The sequence below is a fragment of the Brettanomyces bruxellensis genome, chromosome 9 (genome assembly GCF_011074885.1).
Source record: "Brettanomyces bruxellensis chromosome 9, complete sequence".
Classification (NCBI taxonomy): Eukaryota; Fungi; Ascomycota; class Pichiomycetes; order Pichiales; family Pichiaceae; genus Brettanomyces; species Brettanomyces bruxellensis.
This window is the reverse complement of record NC_054690.1, coordinates 2,110,039-2,129,145: the sequence shown is the minus strand read 5'-3', so window position 1 is coordinate 2,129,145 and position 19,107 is coordinate 2,110,039. Positions and strand designations below refer to the sequence as shown.

Sequence of the window (19,107 nt, the reverse complement as noted above, 5' to 3'; positions counted from 1 at the left end):
AGAACGGATTGTTAACATGGTGTTTACAATTACCACTTTGGGGGTATCCAAATAGAGGGAGATTTTTGGATAAAACTTCTGAAAATTGGAACAGTTCGAAGCTTTTACAGGATAGGGTATAACCAGTAATCCAATAGGTTTGGGTGCGGTTATGTAATCTTTTTGAAAATCTATGTAATATAATAAATTATTTGTTTGCCGCCCACTGCTGAATTTAATTTAATTTCATACCAGAACAATGCAATAAATCTCAAGAAAAATATTTCCTTACAATACCGACAATATTAATGCTGCATGTACACACCGGTCCTCCCGCTCTGCTTTTTTTTTTTTTTTTTTCATATTCTACTCAGATTTTTTTTCGACCGTCAGAACTGCTTAAAAAAGATCCTAGGAAGCGGAATAATGGGATGATATCCTACACTGCTTGGAAGCGGTAAACTATTTTCCAAAAATTTTTTCTGCATTTCTCTTTATTTATTTTATTCCATATTGCGAAATTGTTCTTTTCTTTTTATTTTTCTTCCGGTTTCTGCTCGTTCTGCTTCGGCAATCAGGCACTATTCCGCATGGTAAAGTTAGGAATCTGTCGACTTGTGCTGATTTTTTTTTTCTTCTTTCACTTTTCCTGAGCGTAATATTTATTTATTTATAATTCTACCCCCAACTCAATTTATCGTCCTCCTCCGTGCAAGAATTATTAGTTTCTAGTGGTTGCTTCACTTTACCTCTTTTTGCTTTACTTTCTCTTTCTTTTTACTTGCTTTCTTACTTTAAAGACACATCTGCTCTTCTAATTTAGCTAGCAGCTCTAAGTCTTTGAACCCACAAGTTAGTGAACACAAACACATTCGTTTTCTTTTTTTTCGTTTGGTCGTTGTTTCTCTTGCGCTGTCTTCAAAGATAAACAAATAAATTTCAAACAAGATGGCCGAAGAAAAGGAGCAAATTGCCCCTGAAAAGAACGAGAAGCCTGAGATCCCAGAAGAGGAGGAGGATGAGGAGGACATTGAGCAATTAGTGATGGAATTGCAGTCTAACGGAGGTGCTGCAGATGAGGAAGAAGAAGAAGATGATGCACCAGTTGCCGGTGCAGCCAAGGTTGTTCCAGAGTCTATGCTTCAGACAGACCCCTCTGTTGGTTTGTCATCCTCTGAGGTTGCTCAGAGAGTGAAGAAGTTTGGTTTGAACCAGATGGCTGAGGAGAAGGAGAACATGTTTGTCAAGTTCTGTACCTACTTCGTCGGACCTATCCAGTTCGTTATGGAGGCCGCCGCACTTTTGGCCCTTGGTCTTGAGGACTGGGTCGATTTCGGTGTCATCTGTGCCTTGCTTCTGTTGAATGCCGGTGTTGGTTTCATCCAAGAATTCCAGGCCGGTTCTATCGTTGATGAATTGAAGAAGACTCTTGCCAACACAGCTGCCGTCTTGAGAGATGGTAAGTTTGTTGACGTCCCAGCTTCCGAAGTCGTTCCGGGTGATATCTTGAAGGTTGACGAGGGTAACGTCATTCCAGCCGACGGTAAGTTGGTTTCCGAAGGATGCTTCTTGCAGGTTGACCAGTCTGCCATTACCGGTGAGTCTCTTGCTGTTGACAAGCATGTCAACGATGCCGTTTTCTCGTCTTCCACCATCAAGCGTGGTGAGTCTTTGATGCTCGTTACTGCCACTGGTGACTCCACCTTCGTTGGAAGAGCCGCTTCTTTGGTTAACCAGGCTTCTGGTGGCCATGGTCACTTCACTGAGGTGTTGAACGGTATCGGTACGATGCTTTTGATCCTTGTGATTGCCACTTTGCTTGTCATCTACGTTGCCTGCTTCTACAGAACGTCCTCAATCGTCCGTATCTTGCGTTTCACCTTGGCCATCACCATTGTTGGTGTGCCTGTTGGTTTGCCTGCCGTTGTTACTACTACCATGGCAGTTGGTGCCGCCTACTTGGCCAGAAAGAAGGCCATTGTGCAGCGTTTGTCTGCCATCGAGTCTCTTGCCGGTGTCGAGATCTTGTGCTCCGATAAGACAGGTACTTTGACCAAGAACAAGCTTTCCTTGCACGAGCCTTACACTGTGGAAGGTGTCGAGTCCGATGACTTGATGTTGACCGCTTGTCTTGCAGCTTCCAGAAAGAAGAAGGCTCTCGATGCCATCGACAAGGCCTTCCTCAAGTCCTTGATTTCGTATCCAAAGGCTTTGGCCGCCATGCCTCAGTACAAGGTGTTGGAGTTCCAGCCTTTCGACCCTGTTTCCAAGAAAGTTACTGCAGTTGTTGAGTCCCCAGCCGGCGAGCACATCGTCTGTGTTAAGGGCGCTCCATTGTTTGTGTTGAAGACCGTCCAGGAGGACCATCCAATTCCAGAAGATGTCCTTGAGGCCTACGAGAACAAGGTTGCCGAATTCGCTTCGAGAGGTTTCAGATCGCTTGGTGTTGCCAGAAAGAGAGGCGAGGGCCACTGGGAGATCCTCGGAATTATGCCATGTATGGACCCACCTAGAGATGACACTGCTAAGACCGTTAACGAGGCCAAGAGACTTGGTTTGAGAATTAAGATGCTTACCGGTGATGCCGTTGGTATTGCCAAGGAGACCTGCAGACAGTTGGGTCTTGGAACTAACATTTACGATGCCGAGAGACTTGGTCTTGGAGGCGGTGGTGACATGGCCGGTTCCGAGATGTACGATTTCGTTGAGAATGCCGATGGTTTCGCTGAAGTCTTCCCTCAGCACAAGTACAACGTTGTTGAGATCTTGCAGGAGAGAGGATACTTGGTTGCCATGACTGGTGACGGTGTTAACGATGCTCCATCTTTGAAGAAGGCCGACACTGGTATTGCCGTTGAGGGTGCTTCTGATGCCGCTCGTTCTGCCGCTGATATTGTTTTCCTTGCCCCAGGTTTGTCCGCTATTATCGATGCCTTGAAGACCTCCAGACAGATTTTCCACAGAATGTACGCATACGTGGTCTACCGTATCGCTTTGTCTTTGCACTTGGAGATCTTCTACGGTTTGTGGATTGCCATCTTGGACGACATGATGGACATCAACTTGGTTGTCTTCATTGCCATTTTCGCCGATGTTGCCACTCTTGCCATTGCCTACGATAACGCTCCTTACTCCATGAAGCCTGTCAAGTGGGACTTGCCTAGATTATGGGGTATGTCTGTCATCATGGGTATCATCTTAGCCATCGGTACCTGGATTACCTTGACAACCATGTTCTTGCCAAAGGGAGGTATCATCCAGAACTTCGGTGGTGTTGACGGTGTCTTGTTCTTGCAGATCTCGTTGACCGAGAACTGGCTTATTTTCATCACTCGTGCCGTCGGACCTTTCTGGTCTTCTTGCCCATCTTGGCAATTGGCCGGTGCCGTTTTGGCCGTCGATGTTATCGCCACATGCTTCTGTTTGTTCGGATGGTGGTGCCAGAACTGGACTGATATCGTTACTGTTGTCAGAGTCTACTTGTGGTCTTTCGGTGTCTTCTCTGTTTTGGGAGGTGCCTACTACATGATGTCTGAGTCTGACAAGTTCGACCGTTTCATGAACGGTAAGCCAATGCACGACAAGCCTCCTCAGAGATCTCTTGAGGACTTCATGGTTGCCATGAAGAGAGTTTCCACTCAGCATGAGAAATCCAGCTGAGCTTTGATACCAACTATTTTTTGTTAACCTTTATTCTTGTCTTTTTATTTTCAGGCGCTAATACCTAGCTTTAACTGTGTTCATGCGGTTGTTGCCGGGCTCTGGCCGTCAGCAATATAAATGCTTTTTGCTTTCAACTTCGAAAAAGAAAGAAACAGCATACATAGTTTTTTGTTTTCTCTTGCTTTTTTATCTTCCAATATTTCACCGTCTCCAAACCCCTGATAATTAATTGGTTTAGATCTGGTATTCTAACAGTTCTACTCTGAATCGGATCTTTGGTGGCTATTGTTGCTTATCTTTCTTCTTCTTTACAGAGGTAATATTGTCATATCTACACCGTTAGGAATATGTTTTGTATTTTGTAGGACTTAAAATCGCTATTGGCTGGAATAATTTTCCATTCTGCTTATTTTCTTTAAGCCGGTACTATCTGATGCACACTGCTTTGCTCGGTAAACCTGTGCCTGATCTATCACACCACACATACATGTCATATGCTTTTTCCATCCCGTTGATCACTTCTATTAAAAACATCTTTTTTTGTCTATTGTACATCGTATACACAATTATAATTTATATCATTCTAGTAGTATCTTTTCCCCCTTATTTTCACACTCTTTCTATTGCACAAAATTATCAAATCACCGCACAAGCATAGAAGATATTAGTGTCCCAGTCGTAAACAGGTGCTCATGGATAAATATAATATCATAACCGACATGAACTCGGCTTAGTCTATTACTTAAAAGCAAGCCACCCCTTTAATTCAGTTTTTTTTCCCGTTCTTTAACATTTTCGCTCGGCGCTTACTCATAGGTAACTTCTTGCACACTCACACTGCAGTATTTGTCAAAGCAACCTTTCTTGTTGCATCCAAAGCAGTCCAGATCTGTATCATCTGGAGTCATGACTCCCTCATCTTCGTATCTTCTCTTCTTCTTCATCTGCATGGATGGACTTTGATTTTGTCTTGCGGCCACAACTGCAGAGGCGGAATCAAAGCATTCTATTGCTTCATCAGTATAATTATTCCACTCAGAGTTAAGTGGCACCTCATTCTTATACAATTGGCGTTTAAACTCATCAGAGAACTCGGAACCTTTTATTCTAGCGACAAAAGAGAGTGCCAAACATGGATGAACACCCAGGTTGTACACCTCATTAAGACAATCGATGATCGTCAATACCCGCCTGCCGGACGCACCCTTACACAAGTTCATGGCTTGAGAAACATCGGCAGTTGTACTCAAGTTATCCAAGGAGATATTCATTGCTGAGAGGATATTCCAACCCAGCAGCCCTGCCCAAGGATAACTCTGTCTGAATCCGAAAAATATTCCCACTGCTGACAACATTTGCTCGGATATTGGATGTGCAGGTAGATTTTGTGGAATGTTTTTCATATCAAGTAACACTTTAACCAGCTCTATCTGTTGAGGTATGACGCCAACTGACTCGAGACGGCTGCAAAACCACCTTTTGAATTCAGGAATAAAGATCAAGGAACGTCTTCTTGGAAATGATGAGAAGAGATTTTGGTCAAATGCATTGTAGACGTCAGATGTGCTTATACTGAGGTTTGAGATGACATCGAAGTAGTTGATGCCGTTGTATTCAGATTCATTAAGTGGATATGCATCACATGGTGCCCCACCTGTGTTATACTGCGTTTGAAAACTATAAGACGTGGACATGCTTTTTTTTTGTATGACGCGAAAGTGAAAATTGAATGTAGTTGCTGTATAAAGTTGTCTAATAGGTAATAATAGTGAAAAATCGGCCGGATAGCTATGCGATGTAGATCTAACGGGCTATATCTGAAAAATAAAGATCTCTCAAGATGATTCCTCAGATAAAATGTGATTCTTCACACATACAGAAAGGAAATACGGTCATATTTATGCATTTAATACCCTGTCGAGGTTGACGTGCGACAGAATTCCATTTTCCAATATTTTTTTCACGAGTACGGAACCATATTAGTCCGAGCACTAAATCACGTGATTACTTAAGACTCCATTACTACGGTGAAAATGGGCGGATAATTGTACAAGAAAAGCGTGGTATCATAACCTAAAACGGCACTTTTTTTTGGGAAACCGTTATTGCTCGTATTTTCTATCGCAAACCCCTCCGAATATTGATTTACTGGGGGATAAATGATGACCGTGATCCTTTTTTTTTAAAGGAGTGCGATTAGAAAAAAAAATTTTCTCTTTTCGGTCACATGAGAGATTTTGCTTTGTCATGTCGGCCCACAGTGCGGCCCGGACTTTGGATGGCTTTCGATTGAGTCAGTACTTTTTTCTTGTCTCAAGGACTCAATATTTTATTGTTTGCTGTTACTGCTAAAGATTCGGCCCCCGGTGTCTGTCGGCTTGCCTTCTCCGTACGAAAATATTGTGTATGTTAATTTGGTTGCCTATTAGCAATAGAAGGGGGTACCAATAAGGTAGAATTCAGTAAAATGTGTTTTAACCATAGACCCCGGGGAGGTGCCGAATCGTTTATTAACTAATTTTAGGCGAAAAAGATGACTGAATACCAAAATGTAGAAAAAGACCGCTAATGAGGATTTAGGCTATCCTTCGATGATAAAGGATTAGTATTAGCGGTTGTGGATTAGCTAAAAGCTATCAAACACCAAAAGAAACGAATAGATATGAAAGATGGTTAGAGAAATGAATTGCTTGTAGCTAATACTTAACGCCTCTAAAATATGATAAGCTTTTGGGGATTTCGAAGCATTTAGTCTTTGACTACTTTACAGAGGCTTGGCTTATTAACTGGGAATTATATTTAGGCAGCAACTTCAGTGCTGAGTGATTTAGTGAGTGGTTCCCAAATTGTATGTGGGGCTAATTTTTGTGAGGATGGTATACTGGCTAAATAGTGCTTTCTGGAGTGTGAAGTCACTAAACTCGGAGACACTAATAATAATCAGCAATGATACAATAGATATTAACTTGAGATCAATTCAAACTAAACATAACGGTTAAAGGAAGTAATAGCTAGGTAGTATAGTTCTAGTAAAGCTTAGATAGATACTACATTTTACAATTGGGATTCTCTGTGTCGTATCAATCCTCAGAAACGGTACCTTCTGAATTTCTTGAAAACCGGCACTAAAGCGCTTAATTTCAAGTAGCATTTTTTAATTTTTGATCTTTATTTTTGCCTCTCCTGTTTATTAGGCGGTGCGCATGTAAGCTTTAAATTGGAAATACTTCTAATTCTGAATTGATTACCTGGACTTGGTTTGAGGGATCTTTAGGATCTAATGGGCTATATCCGATGAGTCAAACCTTGATATACGTGGATAAAGTTCTGTGTATATGGATTTCTGGGTTACGGAAACGAACGCTGGAAATAGAGACTTGCGGTCGATAGTCGGGACGATTAATTTTAGCTCAATCAAAATGCAACATTATAAGGGGGTGATGTGGCTTCTTTTACAGCAATTAAGTGAAGGAGAAACTTCAAGAATAATAAAAAGGGATAAGCATGGGAAAGTGGTAGATACCTAAGAAACATAATAACGGTATAATAAAGAGACAAAAAGCTGCTTTTGAAAACCGACTAAATCCCTTAAGTGGGGATGGGACAACCCAACAAATTCAAGCAAAGCCAAAAGATAAGCGCCGGTATTAAACAAGTAAAATCGGATCAAGCTCACAAGAAGATCATATTGAAGACTGAATTATTGAAAAAATTATAGCAGCTTGCAACTCGAATAGACGCCGAGTACTAAATGTAAAAGTACAATTTTCGTAAAATAACAAACATCTGATAATATGAATAACGAGCAAAATCATACAGTCACATTTGACCAGACGTATATAGCAGTTATAGCAGTTAACTTGGTATGAAGATTAAGATTGGTCGGGACGATATTTGGGGAAAGTACACAAAGCGTTGGATTCTTTCCCTGCCTGCCAAAAAGTAAATTAGATCATAAAATTCCATTTTTTTCTATTCTCTCTTCGGCTAGACAGTGCATTAAGGCCATACAAAAAACGGTCAGGTATTTTTCCTTGGCTATTGCATTATTGGATTTTTCTCCACTCAACGCATCTTTCTATTTAAAGCCGCATTCTTGATAATATTTTTTTGCTCCTCTGATAACGTGTAGTGAACCAATATTTTATTACCGTTGTGCATCGTTGAATCCAATCTGAAAGCATTACACCAGACAATAGAATGCTATTTGGACTTTGGTTTTTTAGCTGATTGCAAGTTAAAGTAACAATTACTGGGAACATGGCGGAAACTACCAATTCCAACAAAACAAAGGTGGGGGAGCTCACATTTTCAACAGATGCATCCTCTGCGATTCAGAAATCATTACAACTACAAAAGCCACTATTGATGTTGATCTGTGAGGAGAACGAAGTGTCGAACAAGTGGATAGCAGCAAGGTTTGGCGTTGAAAATACAAGATTTGCGACAGAGTTTAGGGACAAGTTCAGCGAGAGTTATGTTTTGCTCAAGATAGCGAAAAACACACCGAACTTCAGTCTTTTGACACAGATATATCCCCAATTTGCGACGATCCAGGTTCCAGCGGCAATGATTGTTTTCAAAGGGAAAATCGTGGAGACACTTTCAAATGATCTAAGTGTGGATCAGTTTAACGATAAGGTGGGTAAACTGGGCGGTCAGTTTGGCAAGGAGGGAGTTTCTAAGGAATCTGAGCAGAAGCAGGAGGCAGCGGCAGGTTCTAGACCAGGAGTTTTGAGTGAAAAAAAGCAGCCAGTTCACAAACGGAGATATTCATCACTTAAGGAGGAAGGAGCGGAAATTGCACGTGAGCAGTACCGGGCAAACATGATGAAGTTCCAAAAGGAGGAAGAGGAGGAGAAGGAGCGGATATTGCGGCTTGTGAGGATGGATAGGGAGCAGCAAAAACATGAGGAGAGAATTGAGAAGGGGGAAGAGCAGGAGAAACCTATAAGAGAGAATTTACACAATGAGGAGCTGGAAAAAGAGCCAGACTACATGTTACAAATCAGGATGCCGGACGGGAAGTCGTTCAGGCAGAGCTTTGGGCGGGATGAGGAGCTTTTCAAGGTGAGAGAGGCTGTTTTGGAGCGGTATCCGGATTACAGAAATACTACATTCCACTTCTATAAAAGCATCGAGAGAGTGACGTACAGGGATGAGGATGAGCAGAAAAGCCTCACAGAGTTGAACCTCAACCGTTCGACGCTTTTCGTGAAGCCCGTTGAGGCATTTGAGAGACGTCGAGGGGAGGGCAGTGCAAATATGCAAGGAGAGGTGGGTGGAGGTGTTGCTGGGACTTTTAACTGGTTGAAGGACACGATTGGGTCATATATATGGGGTGACGGGCGGGCCGGAAGTCCGATTATCCGGCATTCCGAGGCGGAATATCATGACGATGAGAGGGAAGAGAAGGATGAGGACAAGCCGGCAAGGTTTGATGGAGGAAATGGCACTGAGGTGGAGGGACCAAGGAAGTGAATATAATTAGGATATTCCGAGGGTAGTAATGAAAGTTAGTATTTAACGATAAAGGGAGTAGGTTGGTGGATATAGATATGGAGAGAAAGGTGGTTGGTGGATATAGATATGGAGAGTAAAGTAGGAGGGGGTTATAGATATGGAGAGTAAAGTGGTTGGATGGTTATCTTTAATGAAGAGAGTAAAGTATTTGGATGATTATAGATAGTGAAGATTAAAGTGAGAAAAACTCTCATACTTAACGATGAGGAGTAGTAAAGTAAGAGGGATAAAGTGAAGAAGAGTAAAATACTACTTATAACTAAGGTAAGCCCAATAATCACATACACGGAAAGCACACCCAGACAGAACTAGACAGATAGTAAATAAATAATTAGGAAATTTCATTACTTAGTCATTGATATCTATAGGAAAAGAGTAAAAGCATGTATGTATGTAAAGGCAGCAAGAATATAAAAGGGGAAAAAAAACAATTAACGGTGAATCAATCCAGATAGATAACGTAGGTCAAAAAAAATCACAAAAAAAAAATAAAAATAGCGTGTAGAAAAGTGGCAGGCCGATCAGAACATCGGATTGGCATCGTCAAGAGACTGCAAAGGCCAATTCTGCTCGTCGGCGTCGAAAACCGCCGGGTCGGTGAGCTCGTCAAAAATCGTCGAGTACATATTGGAGGGGTCCTCCTCCTTGCTGATGCTGCCGGTGGGGCTTCCCGGGACAACGGGGCCGAACTCGGGGCTCAAAAAGGAGTTTATGGATTTTCTGCCGCGGAGGGCTGCGGGCGGGCGGATCTGCTGTGGCTGGGGGATCGCCTGCGGCTGAGAGACTGCCTGTGGCTGTGCAATTTGCTGCTGCTGCTGCTGCCGTGGCTGTGCAATATGCTGTGGCTGTGCAAGTTGCAGTGGCTGCTGTTGTTGTTGTTGCTGGGGCCGCAACTGGACGCGTCTAGTCTGCTGGGAGGCTAGTTTCGGCACAGCCCTCAAGCCATGGGTGTCGAGCAGGCTCTCGATTTCGCCCTGCTGCAAGGATTGCCGTTGATAGTGAGGCTCTTTGTGCATGAGGCTCGGGAGGTCGAGTTCGGAGTTTGCGCAGGTTGTGACCGGGGTGGTGCTGCAGGAGGAATTGTTCTCGGCCTGGATGAGGTCATAGAACAAGGACTCCTGCTTGACGGGGGCGGATAAAACGGGTGCCGAGAGGACGGGGACGGTCGACGCGACGGTCGCTGGCGAGATCGATGTGGCTGAGCTGGCGCCGGCTGCGCCCGGGCGCTGTGGCTGTACTGCGCCGGGAACGTTGGCGCTGGAAGCCGGCGCCGAGGGGAAGAGCGAAGGCATCGAGCCTGCGGCGGCCATGCGCGAGTGCGCACCATCTTCTGTTGCCCTTTTCGCAACTAGCGCCTGTGGCGTCTTGGCGCCGGTGCCTGCGGATGCGGCTGCCGCCGCCTTGCGCGACTGCGCCTGCTCCAGCACAGCGTCTATCACAGCGACGCACTGCCGGATTTCCCCGGTATACTGCGGAAGCTTGCATAGCACAGTGCGTGCGCGGTTGATGTCGTCGCGCCAGCCGAAGGCGCGGTGCGAAGAGCTGTCGCCGCGGAGCAGCGCCATCGGAATCAGCGCAGCCTCGAAAAGGTAGTGCATGGCGAAAAACACCGCAAGCGGCGACGGCCGCGCAAGCTCCGCGACGAACTTGGTCACCGACTGGATGGTATCGCGGGCGGCCTTGAGGCAGAGGCGGCGTGCGCGCTTCAGATCTTCACGGCGCACATGGTCAGGGTCCTTGGTCAAGCCTGGCCTTGAAGCTATGCCGTCGACGAGGAAGACGGAAGAGTGCGCGGAAGGGCCAGAAGCGCCGTTAGCGCTGTTGCCGTTGTTTGCGCCATGCGAGGATGCGCCCGCGGTACCCGCGGCGCTTTTGGCCGCCTTGGCGCCCTTCTTCGACGAGGTGAGCTGGCGCGCAAGCTGCTGGAACACAAGCGGGCGGAAGAGCGCAATCTGCGCAGCCTTGCACTGCCAGATCAAGCGGTAGCGCGCAAGGTTGAACCACTCGGGGAGCGTCGAATCATCGGCACTGTACAAATAGCGCGGCACAGCCTTGAAGAACTGGGACTTGGCGATGGTATCATTCTCGTGGAAGTATGCGGGCAGCTCCTCGTTGACAAAGCGCGCAAGGCGCGCATCCAAGGCTAGCGCCTCAGCCACAGAGGGCGGGTTGCGCGCAAGGATGCGCGAGCTGAAGTTGCCCAGAAGCAGGCTGAGCCGCACCTGCCAGATCGTGGCGGTGTAGATCGTCGGGTAGTCCTTGTTGAGCATCTTGTCCGTGAGTTGCGGAATATTGGGGTCGTGGATCAACTGATTGAGCTCATCATCGTTGATATTCGACAACATGGCAACGTTTGCCGACTCGTTGAGTGCGGAAGACGGTCTTCCGAGCACCGCTGACACGGTGACATCGAGAAGATAGAGCCCCCAGTACATCCGGCGCTTAACCTCGCGGTCCAGCGCGTTTTTCTTAGTGTCAGCAGGCTGAAACTCGCGGTAGAGCCCCAAAGACGAGGCCAGCCTCGAGGCGAGCCCCGCGTACATCCAGGCGGTGTTCATGCGCTGGCGTTTGACGCAGTAATCGGCCATCAGAAGCACTGCAGTGAACACCAAGAAGTTTCCACTTTCCAAAATGCCTCCTTGGCCTGCAGCGAGACTTTCACGTGCCCGCCGGTAGTAGACGAGATCCCAGGCCTTTGTTTCGCCGTGCAGGCACCAGCAGCCCAAGGCGAGAACTATGTTCAGCAACGCTTTCCAGTGGTAAGGGTTGGCTGCGCGCAAATCGCCGTTGAAAAAGCGAATAAACGTGTATTTGTTGACGTACGGATGGCACGAGTGGTAGTACTTGAAGTAGCCGTTGAGGAGCTCCTCCTGGGTCTCGCGGGCGTCTAGGTTGACGCCGTCGATGCTGAGGATCTGTGCAAGGGCCTGGTCTGCGGAGGGACGGGGGGAGGCGAGTGCGTCGATCGACGCGCCGATGAAGGAGGATACGCTGGATGCGCCAGCAGTGCTGGGTGCGCCAAGTGGTGCGCCAGAAGCGCCAAGCGGTGCGCCCCCGCACGAGATCCGGAGAAGATCTAGGAGCGCTGCAGCTGACGAGCCGCCGTGGTAGCCGCCCTGCGCAGTGCGCAGCGTCGGGAAGCCTGAGTCACAGCGCGCAAGCGAAGGGACGCCGCCAGCCGCAGGCGAGGAGCCGCTGGAAAAGCCGGTGCGCGCGCTGCTGGAGAGAGACGCAGAACTGGAGCAACTGCTGGAATCACAGTCGGCGGGCTCGGTCCAGTCGTGGGCGCTGGCACCGGCTCGGTTGAGCGCCAAGAACTCCTCCTGGAGCCTGGTGAGCGACACAGATGCGCCGTCGGCGCCGAAAGCGGGCAAGTCAGAACAGCTTGCGGAGCGCAGGCGCTTGGTGGAGGCGACGAGCGCAGCTAGCGCAGAGGTAGAGGCGTCGCGCGACTTGGCGCTGGCAAAGGAGATGCGCCGGGACTTGCGCCCGTTCTTGGAGCTGGCCTTGGCGTGCGTCGCCACTAGCGCAGCGGCGGAGTCCGAGCTGGCGGCCTCGAGAAGCGCATCAATGTCCCCATCGGGAATAAACTGGTGGAGAAGGTTCTCCATCTGCTGGACGCGCGCCTCGACCTTGGTGAGGTATGCGCGGGTGAGCGGAGAACGCACGGTGCGCGGCGAGTACACGCACTCCCATCCGTGCGCGATGCACTTGGAGCACTTCGGGTACTCTTTGGAGCACTTGAGTTTTCTTTTTCGGCACGAGTCGCACGCTTGCTCGATGCTGGGCTTGCCTTTTGAAAGGGGAGGGGATCTTTCCCTCGCGCGGTGAATTTTTTGTGCCTGGTGGATTTGGGAATTATTTAACTGATTATTATGGGACTCGCTTTGGCATTCATTTAGTTGGTCATTTTGTGAATCGTTTAGTTGATCATTTAGTTGGTTATTTAATTGTTGTTGATTCATTTGTTGTTTTTGATTCATTTGTTGTTGTTGTTGTTGTTGTTGTTGTTGTTGTTGTTGTTGTTGTTGTTGTTGTTGTTTGTTGTTGTTGTTGTTGTTGTTGTTGTTGTTGCTGTTGTTTCATTTGTTGCTGACTCATTTGTTGCTGCTCCAGTGACGATGCCGCACTAACAGACATCGGCCCGGTCTCGGAGTTACGCACACTATGAAGTGCCTTCTGGGGCTGCTGCTGGAATTTGAGAATCGGAGAAGACGGAGATGCTGAAGGCTCCGTGGCTGGAGATATTAACGGAGAATTGGAAAGAGAGCCATTGGGAGAGTTGGAAAGTGAGCCATTGGGAGAGTTGGAAGATGAGCCGGACGATAAAGAATTTCCATCTTTCTGGTCTGGAGACATCATAGCAGTGGTTAAGGAAATGCTAGAATGGAATTAGAATTTATTTAGAGAATGGGATGCAATAAAATCGAACGCAGAAGGAACAACTACAGGAGAAGCAGCAAAAGCGAAAAAAAAAAACAAAAAGGAAAAAGGGAAAAAGGGTGAAGAGATCCGGAAACGTGGAAGAGAGAAAAGCGAAACGTTGAGATCCGTACTGCTGATGAAGGAACGGTTAGATATATAAAGAGTGAGCGGCGGCGACTGGGAGAAAATGCATCCTGGTTCCGAGCTGGTATAGGGCATAAAGCAGGTGAGCGTGAGACAAATAATAATATAATGACCAACAAACAATCAGCCTGACAACAATCGAAAAAAATCAACATACGAAAAAGAGCGGGATGAATCGGATTCACCACGGAACAAGCATGAAAAAAAAAAAAAATAAAAAAGCTGAGATTCTTCTTTGAGGCTAAAAACTGAATGGATCGAGATTCTTCCACTTTCGAAACCCGCAGGTTAAACCGGGAACCAGCATATAATAATCTGCCGCGACCGCAGACTGCGTGATTTTTTTTTTTGACTTGAATATTGGCTTTAACCAAGCTTAAGATTTTCTCTTTCTGTTTTTGATTTTCTATTTTCCTATTTTCCCACGTTTTATTGTCCTATTCTCCCATGTTATATTTTCTCATTTTCTAATTCCTCTATTCCTATTTTCTATTCCTATTTTCTATTCCTATTTTCTATTTCCATTTTCTATTCCCATTTTCTATTCCCATTTTCTGCTCCTATTCCTATTCTCTATTCCCATTTCCATCCCCATTTTCTTTTCCTACCTTCCTACTCCTCTCATTCCCTGGTTTCAGCTTCGCTCCGTCTTCGTTCTACATTTGTTTCATTTCCTTTGTTACTAACTTTTTATTTTCCATCTTCCATTGTTCCCAGCTCTCTTTTCCTCTCACCGCAAATTCTTTATTGTTCCGCCTTGTATGATGCCCATACTTCTTTCCCCTTCGTATTTTCCTATTTCTCCCCTCAATTCTGGTTTAACCCGCATGCTATGCTGGCTTTACCTACATCGTCATTATTACATCTTGCCACATTACCTCATGCTACACTTTGCTCACCTTTTGCTACTATTATTACCACGGCCGCCTTTCTTTGCCGCATGCATACACACGCACGAATCTTCCCTATTAATCCACCAGTTTTTCCAGTTTTTCCTCTCAATTCCCATTCATTTTTATCCTGTGCCTTCCCCTCTTTCCTTCTGCTGTCATTTTTGCTGCTTCTTCCCCTCACGCAACCCACAATCAACCAATCATATTGCTCTTTTGGATTTCTTGCGTGCCGGCCTAAAAGGAGCAAAAAAAAAATAGATTTTATCCATTAATTCTGCCTACATTACTACTTGCTTCCCTCACACAAGTTTGTCCGCTCTACACAAGTATTTTTCCGCCTGCCTAAACCTGCAATATTTTTCGTGTCATTCATAATCTCCTGATATTAAACCCTGCACTGACTCCTCGCTTACCCCTCTTGCCGTTTTCAGCACCCTTGGACCATGGGCAAAAATGTTCACTCCGTAATATTGCTGGCATTATGCTTTTTACCCAAAGATCTTACCTTGCCTGTTTCTGCGACACAGATATCACGCTACTCGAACCCCCTATTTTGCCGATATAAAAAATTTCTCAGGTGTGTCCCAAGCCCATTGTTCCCAACTGATTCCGTGTCCTTTAATTTTTTTTAGATTTTTTTTTTAACATCAGACCACAAATTCCTTTTCTGAAATTTTCTGCTCTCGCCCAAGCCCACCTTATTTGCTCATTAGTGCACTACCCGGATAGGCCTCGGAGTAGCATCAGATTTCAGCATACCGAAAGATCGCGGAAAAACCGTACCGTTTATCCGTTGGCGGCTTGGCCAGTTCATCCGTTTCACATGGATTTCATCTCAGACATCGACATTTGGAGTAAAATCTTAGAAGCATGATTCGCCAGAATGTTCATTTCCACCCCTTTCAATCTGCACCCTTTTACTAGCCTATTGCATCTCCACTGTAGACTATGTATGGGTTTTGCCTGGAGATGGTCAGCTTTCATTCATAAAACCGATGTGCATTGATCGGCATGCTGAGTAATACAATCGCCAAAATGCAGTAGTGCTTTTTTCAAAGATGCCAGCATCACTATTTCCTATTGTTGCAAGTTGAACATTACCCATTGTCGGCCTTGCCCGTTGTCAATTTTGTCCGCTTACTATTCTCCTGGCCTACCTGTTTGGTGCTAAATCACGTTTTGTTGTTCACAATCCTGATTGTCAAATTGTCTTCTGCAGTCATACTTGCTTTCGAAATGCATTTTTATTTTCTTGTCTTTCCCCTGCTTTTACACGTTCTCGATTGATTCCAGATGCGCCCATTGTCTCATCCCACATCCAGATACAATTAGAGCAATTTTTTGTTGGAATCATATTGCAAAACGCCTTTCTCTTTTGTTCTTTTCGGAGTCGGAGTAGACGCTGCTTCATTTTTGCCGCTTGCTATTACATTCTACGCCAACAACACAAATATGACAGGAAACTTCCAAATTATGGGGTCTTTCTGTGTTGTTATGGACTCTTCCAAGGTAATTTGACGCCAAATTTTATCGCTGTTAGACTCTTTTCTCCTGTTCTAATCCCGAAATTACTACTTGCTAAATAAAAAATTTTAGACGCCAAGGCGCGGATATTATTATTTCTCTCACAAAATCTTTTATTTCCGCCGGAAGCGGGTGGAAGAAGGAGTGTTGCAAAAAAAAAAAAAATAAAAGCAGGCGTCTACTTCTCTATACTATACAGAATCATTGCATAGACCCCGCAAAATTCCCACATTTTAGAACATTGCCTCTGTTCAACCTCCATATACACGTGCGTTATTTCCATTCATTTAGTCAGAGGCTGAATTTGTGGTTTCGTACGTGAATTTTGGGGTGGAAAGCAATCATAAACAGATGAATAGTAAGAAATACAACCTGAAGTATACAACAATATTTTGAAACTTTTATTAAGCCACTCACTTCATTTCATGCACAATACAGCGGCTCCAGCACGTTTCCCTAAAATCTGCCATACCCAATTTCTGCCATTTCTAACATTATCAGTCTGAGCATTTTACAATTCGAATTTTGCAATTCGGATTTCACATTTCGCATTTTGCCATTCGCATTTCTCATTGCTTTTCTCATTGCTTTTCACCCCTCAAAATCCTGTCGCTGCTTTCTGCCTGCTTTTGCACTGATCAGCAATCTTTCGCTTTATTAATTATTCTTGTTTTATTCATCTTTGCTACTTCTTATCTTTTTGCTTCATACCTTCTTACTCCTTGATTTGTGCTTCGTCTTCCATGATGCTAACTCTTTAATACAATATCCATTATGCTTACCGATCGAATCGGGGATAAAAGCCTGACAATTTTCGCTTTGTTGCCTACAACAACCAATAAAACCGAATTTCGTTTCCCGTACGACAAACGAGCTGCATCGAGACATTTAGCATCCCACCTCGGTAACAGTTAGGTGATTTTTAGTTTCATTCCTTTTATTGTATTCACTCTTGCCTTTCAATTCATTCCCCACTCCCCACAACTTTACTTTTGCCTTGCATTTTATGGTTGTCCGACACTCATCATCTTGAACGTTAATTTGTAATTTCCGTTTTTTTTTGCAGAGCCTGAACAAATCTTCAAAAATCCTCGATATTCTCAAGGCAGCACACTTTCTGAGTAATTAGCGCTAGCTCCATTGTTTTCTCTTTATTTATTTTTATTTTCATTATTTTTCTCAAATCTGATCTTTTTCCGACTATAGCTGATATTCTGCACAGAAAAATATATTTTCCTGACATCTAATTTTTTTTTCTCCTTCTTTGTTTGTTAGTGCCGTGAGGGTGGATCCTGTCACTTTGTGCTCATCAGTTCTGATAATTTGGAGATACATATTTTTTTGAATTGTTTCAAGGCTGTGCAGACGAATGAATGGCTGCGTAATCATGAGGCTGTGCACATGTGTGGCTATGCAAGGGAAGCGTTAAGGTTGAAGAGATCAGGTTATGAATGAATACCGGAACTTGAATCAAGTGACGGAAGTAATAGTGATAATTACAGCGGCAAGAGAATTAATTTGCCACGATAAATCATACAAAAGCATTCAAATAGCATATTCTAAAGTGTTCTAAAGTCGTCTAAAGTATTCCACTGTTAAATTAAATAAATCTGTCACAAACATATTTTCCGATAGCCATTGAGCAGGTCAAACCCGGGCTTTCTATTCCAAGGAGATTGATAAATCCTGGAAAATCCTTCTCCTCACGGATAATGAAATCCTGAAACCGTTTTTCGTTTGGACCTATGATCTTTGGCCTAATACCAGAATAACTAGGAGTGAGATTTTCCGGCTTTATTCCGGGAAGATAAAGGCTGACTTGCTTGCATGCTGCTTCAAGATTGCTGCTATTAACACTGTAGTCATCACAGTTGTCTACCCACTCCAAATCCGGGCCAAACTTCACATCTCCACCCAGATCAATCGTTAAATGCGTTCCTAGCGACGCGACGCCAGGGGTCGGACAAGGATAGACAAGCCTTTTGATTCCAAGCGGCCTGCCGCTATAGCTGAAGTAGTTACCCTTTGCGTAATATTGCTTGATGTGGCGATTTTCGGGCAGAATCATGTTGGAGATTTCGGCGGCGCGCAAGCCTGCGCAATTGATAAGCGCATTCGTCGTGAAGCTGAACGCGCCATCTTCCTCATCTGCGCCTGCACTGGTGCCACAGAGCTCTGTTTGAACCTTATAGATACCCGAAGACTTCATATATTCGAGGCCAACAACTTTGGTGTTGAAAACAGCCGAACCTTCTGCCTCTTGGAATCTCGCAAACTGGTAATCCATTAGCGCATGCGCTGATAAAATGCCTGTTGTCGGAGAGTGTAGGATGCCGCACCTTGCGCTTATCAGCGGCTCGCGCCTCTTCGCCTCACCAATCCCAACAAAATCCGTGGGTACACCCATGCGCTCCGCTTTCTCATGCATGCGCTGCAAGTACTCCATCTCCTGCGCAGTCTGCGCCACGATCCACTTGCCGCAATTGCGCACCGCAACGTCTCTTGCGGCGCCGTTTTCATTTTTCAATCCATATATCATATTTTTTCCTTCAATGCACAATTTTGCTTTCAAAGAGCCCTCGGGATAGTACAAACCACCATGAACGACTTCCGAATTCCGACTCGAGGTCTCCAGACCATACTTTGCATTCTTTTCTAGCAGTAATATGTTTGCGTCCGGGAAGCGCATGGCAATATCTGCCGCAGTCGCAAGCCCAACTGCGCCTGCGCCGATAACGGTGTGCGTGAAATCAGCCGCAGAGGTACGCGCGTATCTTTTCAGCATCGTGCCGCCAAGCATAGTGCCAATTGCCAAAAACAAATGTGGAAATTGTGGTTAAAAGAATGATGATAAGAAGAAAATGTATAAATGGAAAATAAAAAGGTCGAAGGGTGTGTTATATTATCAAAGCTTATTCAAAATATGCTGAATCATGTCTTTCTCTTATTCCTCTCA

General features: G+C 45.1%; 5 protein-coding genes across 5 annotated transcripts; 2 read left to right on the top strand and 3 right to left on the bottom strand.

The window, feature by feature from the left end:
* Positions 1–927: 927 nt before the first annotated feature.
* Positions 928–3,639, top strand: PMA1 (plasma membrane H+-ATPase; the record flags this gene model as incomplete). The annotated part of the gene is made up of 1 exon (XM_041281267.1): positions 928–3,639. One exon carries the CDS (start codon positions 928–930, stop codon positions 3,637–3,639), a length of 2,712 nt encoding a protein of 903 aa, XP_041139058.1.
* An 809-nt stretch (positions 3,640–4,448) lies between these two features.
* BRETT_002745 (uncharacterized protein) lies at positions 4,449–5,336 on the bottom strand (the record flags this gene model as incomplete). The annotated part of the gene is made up of 1 exon (XM_041281266.1): positions 4,449–5,336. The coding sequence occupies one exon, from the start codon at positions 5,334–5,336 to the stop codon at positions 4,449–4,451; it is 888 nt and encodes a 295-aa protein (XP_041139057.1).
* A 2,566-nt stretch (positions 5,337–7,902) lies between these two features.
* On the top strand, positions 7,903–9,123 carry BRETT_002744 (uncharacterized protein; the record flags this gene model as incomplete). The annotated part of the gene is made up of 1 exon (XM_041281265.1): positions 7,903–9,123. One exon carries the CDS (start codon positions 7,903–7,905, stop codon positions 9,121–9,123), a length of 1,221 nt encoding a protein of 406 aa, XP_041139056.1.
* Positions 9,124–9,686: 563 nt separating this feature from the next.
* BRETT_002743 (uncharacterized protein) lies at positions 9,687–13,524 on the bottom strand (the record flags this gene model as incomplete). The annotated part of the gene is made up of 2 exons (XM_041281264.1): positions 9,687–13,239; positions 13,286–13,524. 2 exons carry the CDS (start codon positions 13,522–13,524, stop codon positions 9,687–9,689), a joined length of 3,792 nt encoding a protein of 1,263 aa, XP_041139055.1.
* Positions 13,525–17,751: 4,227 nt separating this feature from the next.
* On the bottom strand, positions 17,752–18,951 carry BRETT_002742 (uncharacterized protein; the record flags this gene model as incomplete). The annotated part of the gene is made up of 1 exon (XM_041281263.1): positions 17,752–18,951. The coding sequence occupies one exon, from the start codon at positions 18,949–18,951 to the stop codon at positions 17,752–17,754; it is 1,200 nt and encodes a 399-aa protein (XP_041139054.1).
* Between the last annotated feature and the right edge of the window lie 156 nt (positions 18,952–19,107).